The sequence below is a fragment of the Brassica napus genome, chromosome A9 (assembly GCF_020379485.1).
Source record: "Brassica napus cultivar Da-Ae chromosome A9, Da-Ae, whole genome shotgun sequence".
Lineage (NCBI taxonomy): Eukaryota > Viridiplantae > Streptophyta > Magnoliopsida > Brassicales > Brassicaceae > Brassica > Brassica napus.
In genome coordinates this window covers 2,559,145-2,565,272 of record NC_063442.1, presented here as the reverse complement: position 1 = coordinate 2,565,272, position 6,128 = coordinate 2,559,145, and the positions used below count along the sequence as shown (strand labels likewise).

At 37.8% G+C, this 6,128-nt stretch overlaps 1 protein-coding gene across 1 annotated transcript; it reads left to right on the top strand.

Annotated features, from left to right (window-relative positions):
- Positions 1-1,091: 1,091 nt before the first annotated feature.
- Positions 1,092-3,904, top strand: LOC106365833 (proline dehydrogenase 1, mitochondrial). The gene is made up of 4 exons (XM_013805336.3): positions 1,092-1,798; positions 2,419-3,070; positions 3,327-3,567; positions 3,644-3,904. The coding sequence occupies exons 1-4, from the start codon at positions 1,235-1,237 to the stop codon at positions 3,681-3,683; spliced, it is 1,497 nt and encodes a 498-aa protein (XP_013660790.2). The 5' UTR covers positions 1,092-1,234; the 3' UTR covers positions 3,684-3,904.
- Positions 3,905-6,128: the final 2,224 nt, after the last annotated feature.

Here is a 6,128-nt window from a genome sequence, read left to right as displayed (position 1 = left end):
CTTTCATATCTTCCTCCACCGTCTAGGGCCTAGGCTGAATAATCCTTTGATTAAAAAATTTACAGCACAGAATTAAATAATAAATTCTATTATACCACATCAGTTGATTATGTTATCTCATCCCATAGTCAGGGCCTTGCTGTCTCTGTCGTCCGTAATTACTATTTATGTTGTCAAAAATAATATGCTCACTCAGAAAATTATGGCGCAATCTTCTTCTTACATTTCCAGAAAAGTATTTTTAAACAGCTAATCTGTGTGGACCAAAATAAGTAGCGTAGCTTCTAGATTCTGTAAACTGAGAACTGAGAAAGCAGTAGTAACACGGAATAAATATCAAATACTTATGATAGTAGTATTTTAATTGAGATATCTATAGAATGGCATTGAGAAAACATTAAAAGTCCCAATTCTTTTGTCAAGATGAGCCACTATCATATATATTCAATAATAGTTTATAAAAATAACCATATCACATAGATGTGGTGGTATTTTAAGATTATGATATTTTAAGACCATGATTAACTCCAGTTTCTTAACTAGCGTTTTTTTATTCGGCTAATAGATGGTTCTTAGATTTTTTTAAACTTTAACTAAGAAAAGTTAAGAATCGTTTCTTACATAAGAGATATAAGAATCATTTTTAATCGAAAAATGTAAAAAAAAAAAAAAATGTCAAATCAAAAGTTAAGAATTCTGGCTAATAGACCGGAGTTAATCATACCCTAAGATTCTTCCTAACCCGTTAGAGTAGACTTCAATGTATTAGTATTTAATCGGTTTAAGTATAAATATAAAATCGATTAATATTAGGAAAGATTTATATTTGACATCATATCGTTGCCCCAAAAAAGTTTCCTCGGAATATATGGTAACGTATACTTTTTGAGTAAAATTGGAAGTATATCTTCAAACTAGTCAAGAAAAAATTGAAGACTTTGACTTTCTTTATATAAAGATACCATTGTAATTTTAGATGATTAATTTTCTCTATCCGATTAAGAATCGTACACATTGGCATCTATATACACCATACACGTAAAACGTTATGGTCTTATGGTTCTTATATAAATACATGAGGCAGTAACAAAGGCGAGAAATATATCACACAACAAAGCGTTGAGAGAAATAAGAAGAGGAGAGAAAAAACAGCGATAAAGCCGAAGAAACATCAAAAGAGAGGAACACAAATTTATTTATTTTTTCGTTTCAAAAAAGAAAATCTTTGAATTTTATGGCAACCCGTCTCCTCCGAACAAACTTTATCCGGCGACCTCACTGTTTCTCCTCTTTACGACCGGTGGGTTCTCCCACCGTGACGGCTTCAACAGCCGCCGTCCCGGAGATTCTCTCCTTCGGACAACAAGCACCAGAGCCACCACTCCACCACCCAAAACACAACCAAACTCACAATGACATCGATCTCTCCGACCAGGCCCGGCTCTTCGCCTCTGTCCCCACCCCCGATCTCCTCCGTTCCACCGCCGTGTTGCATGCGGCGGCCATAGGTCCAATGGTGGATGTGGGATCGTGGGTCATGAGCTCTAAACTCATGGACAACGCTTTGACACGTGGCATGGTCCTTGGCCTTGTGAAAGGTACGTTTTATGACCATTTCTGTGCCGGTGAAGACGCCAGCGCCGCCGCGGAACGTGTGAGGAGCGTTTACGAGGCGACGGGTCTTAAAGGTATGCTTGTGTACGGCGTTGAACACGCCGATGACGCTGCCTCTTGTGATGATAACATGCAACATTTCATTCGAACCATTGAAGCTGCCAAGTCCTTACCAACATCCCACGTAAGCAAATCTAAACTCATTTTCCATTCCGGAATAAACATTTTAAAATTCATATCAGAACAGACAAAAAGAAAAATCTGTCACACGATATTTTGAATTTAATTATTTCATAACTATTTTTCCTAAACCGAATCATATAATAATCAATTGTGGGCAACTTGGTTGGGCAGCCAAATCTCCGTACCCTGACAAAGTGCACTTGCATAGAAACATAGACGTGCATATTCACATCTATCTTTTCATATAATGATTACTCTTACGCGTTTTCATAACCTTTCATAAGCAGCAAATACATAGCCAACTTTTTACTCAAAGAAGTACATAGCCAACTTGTGTTTTTTTCTCTTATGAAAATGACTTTTGCGTCTAATTTATTTACTTTCTAACGGTAGAAAAATTCAAAGCATACGTCATTATCGGACTAGATTTATACGCACGAGGTCCTCATTGGAGCTTGAAAATCTGACCTTGTTGGTGGACTAGAACTTTTGGAAGTAAACTAGTAGATTACACTTTAGGAATATTCTCCGGTTTATTTTTTGTGAAGACTCGGTTTGCTCCGGTTTATCTATTATGTTTGGTTTTATTGTGACATGTTATTGTTCTCTCTGACCTAACAGTTTAGCTCAGTGGTCGTGAAAATAACTGCCATTTGTCCCATCAGTCTTCTAAAACGTGTGAGCGACTTGCTTCGTTGGGAACACAAGAGTAAGAGCTTCAAACTCTCATGGAAGCTCAAATCTTTCACGGTTTTCTCCGATTCAAGTCCTCTCTACCACACAAACTCAGAACCGGAACCGTTAACCGCTGAAGAAGAACGTGAGCTCGAAGCAGCTCACGTAAGGATCCAAGACATCTGCCGGAAATGCCAAGAGTCCAATGTGCCTTTGCTGATTGATGCGGAGGACACAATCCTCCAACCAGCGATCGACTACATGGCTTACTCATCAGCCATCATGTTCAATGGGGACAAAGACAGACCGATCGTTTACAACACGATTCAGGCGTACTTGAGAGACGCAGGCGAGAGGTTGCATTTGGTTGTACAAGAAGCCGAGAAAGAAAGTGTTCCTATGGGGTTTAAGTTGGTGAGAGGCGCTTATATGTGTAGCGAAGGTAAATTGGCAGATTCCTTGGGACACAAGTCACCAGTTCATGACACACTTCAGAACACGCATGCTTGCTACAATGACTGCATGACCTTCCTAATGGAGAAGGCCTCGAACGGATCGGGTTTCGGTGTCGTTCTTGCAACACATAATGCTGATTCGGGTAAGCCACTGGAATACAATTTAAAACTAGTATCACAACCGGATTGAGATTTTGGGGGATCATAACATTCTTATGTTAATTTTAATGAAAAATTCTTTGATAAAATTGCGGACCATGCAACTTATTTATAATAGCTCTTTAAAAATTAATTTGGGGACATAACGAATGTTTCATCTTACTCTGCCCGAGACCGACCATGTAGGATTATTCTTTTTAGTGAAACTGATTTTGCTTATTGGAGAATTATAAATTTTAGGGAGACTTGCATCAAAGAAGGCGAGTGAGCTCAATATCAATAAAAAGAACGGGACCATAGAGTTTGCGCAACTATACGGTATGTCAGATGCATTGTCCTTTGGTTTAAAGAGAGCCGGGTTCAATGTCAGCAAGTACATGCCATTTGGACCGGTAGAAACCGCTATACCGTATCTTGTCAGACGTGCTTATGAGAACCGGGGAATGATGGCCAGTGGAGCCCTTGACCGTCAACTCTTGAGGTAAAATGTTTTATCATATAGTCCGGTTAACATCGATTTTCACTAAGTTGAACAATGTTGATATTGGTTATTGCAGGATGGAACTTAAGAGAAGACTAATGGCCGTAATTGCGTGAAATGAGGACTTTAATCGTCGTTATGTATGGAGCCACTAAATGGAATTGGGAAATTTAGATTATAAGAGAAAATTATAATATAAATATGGATTAGGTAAGAACATTTCATGTGGCTTTGTCGTATCGGACTGTACTATTAAATTTATCAATATATTATTCACAAATGTATATTCAGTTCACCCTTCCTTATCAATAATAATGGAATGGCCTCTTTTTTACTCTCTTGATTCGGTCATTTCTTTTGCTATGAAATATAAGATGTTTTAGCTCATATGATGTGATAACAAAAATAAGCCACTTGTAATTTACGTTGCACGGAATCGAAAACTGAATGGGAAACGAAATATTTTGAATCGTAGAAACGCAACTATTAAAAAATTTAGACTAACATTTTATATTGATCTGCCGTTGAGTTCATTGTTTACTTTTGTTTGTTTATCTAAGAAGGCACATCCAAAACCCCACTCCACAGAAAAAAAGCTAGCACAATTGGTATTATTATTATTTTGAGCTTTTAAATATTAAAATAAAAAAGGCCTGCGCATCAATCTAGATTGTCTTTAAAAAAATTATTTAGTTCCAGTAAAGTTTATACATAACTACTCATGTCTCATACTTTTATACTTTACATAATGTAGAACACCCTTCTAAAGTTCTAAGAGAGTCAGAATTGAACAAATTGAGCCAACACATTTACGCAAAGGTCATATATAACCTATGATCACATATACTTTACGTAATTCTGTCATACATTTTTTACAGTTGAACAAAATGAGCCGATATATTTCCGCAAAAGCCACATCTCGCATACTTCTATATACTTTATATGTTTTTCATCAGTTCTCTTTGTTGCTTTCCTCAGTATCAATGATCAATCCATGATCCATAAATCATATTCTTCTCGAATTGCAGTGCAATTATGAAAGTTTCACATGCCATGTACATATTGTGGCACCGAAGTTGGAGAAACTAGTACTATGTATCTAAATATTAAGTCATAAACTAATGCATCACTTGCAGTCTATTTGGGAAACAATTGGAAGGATAATTTTAGCAAAGCCCAAATAAATGTACCAGCTTAGGCCAGGGCAATAAAACCGAACCCGATCAACCGAACCGAACCCGGTCCGATAAAACCGGTTCGGGTCGGGTTCGGATCTTGAGAAAAACCCGAATGGTCACATATTTTTGGTATAATGGGTTACGGGTCGGGTCGGGTAAAAAGCACCAACCCGATCGGGTAAATGGATACCCGAGGATCAAGTGATATATGTTCTAGGTTTCCATTGTTTCTCCTTTGCGATTTCTTTTGATCCTGTTACGATTTGATCCTTATTTCTCAATATTGAGATTTCCCTAAATCATGATCCTCTTTCCTAAACATATTCTCTCCGATTTCTGTTCCAATCGGTTCCGTGATTCGCAAACCCTTGAATCTCCTTTCTTATATAAGTTGTGCTCTTCATCGAGGTACAAAGCAGCAAAACTCCTCTCCTCCTTCGACGATTTCAGTAAGAGGTAAGATACTCTTCCTCCTTTTCTCTGCAATCGAGTAATGGCTAGATGTTCTGGGGTTTCTGGGTCATTCGGATTTGTCGGGTTTGTCGGTTTCCTATTAAGTATGTTGTTTTCATGAACAAAACGGCTTCTTATGTTGTTAATTGATAGAGTTCTATTCTGTTCTTATATGATGTTCATGTTTACTGAAACTGAGAGTCTGAGACAAACCCGTATGTGTTTATTCTTGTTCCAAAAATTATTTTTTTAGTTTCAATTGTGGTGTGCTTGTAACAAACCCGTATATTTGACTTGTATAGCATCTGCAGTTGTTTCATTTTCTTGTGACGTTTTATTTATCTTGATTGTTGCTTAAAGATGATTGTTTTTTTACGTTTGTTCATGTCTAAAATGTGTATAATCTTTAGTTGTTTTGTCTGTTTTTATTTGTTTAATCTGACTATTGTTTGTCACTTCTTAGCAAATGGCTTCATCAACATTCAAGAACACAAACAGCGGAGCTGACAAGCAAGATGGAGTTGAATACGAGAACTTTGAAACACCAGATAGGTGTGGAAAGAGGAAGGAGACATGTACACCTTGCGAAGAAAGTCCTGAGGCAAAAAAGGTGAAAAAGGTTGTTGTGCCAAGATCAGATGTCTGGAACCATTACACCAGGACAAAGCAGAGCCGTGACAGGTGCATTTGCCACTACTGCCAGAAGGTGTTTTCATGTGCTACAAAATCAGGAACTTCCAATCTCCAGAAGCACCTGCTCATCTGCAGAGAGTACCAGGCGCACTTAATCAGCAAAGGAAAGAGTCAAACTTCCATCGATGATGAAGGGAGTTTGAAGCCATCAAAGGTACCTGAGAAAGTTGTCAGAGAAGCTACGAATGAGCTATTGGTGTTAGCTGAGTTGCCTCTGTCTTTCGTAGACAGTACAGG

Excerpts from the sequence above, each read along its gene's own strand:
- LOC106365833 (XM_013805336.3), top strand. The coding sequence starts at position 1,235 with ATGGCAACCCGTCTCCTCCGAACAAACTTTATCCGGCGACCTCACTGT. Across the intron at positions 3,071-3,326 it reads AACACATAATGCTGATTCGG|GGAGACTTGCATCAAAGAAG; the intron begins GTAAGCCACTGG and ends TATAAATTTTAG. Across the intron at positions 3,568-3,643 it reads CTTGACCGTCAACTCTTGAG|GATGGAACTTAAGAGAAGAC; the intron begins GTAAAATGTTTT and ends TGGTTATTGCAG.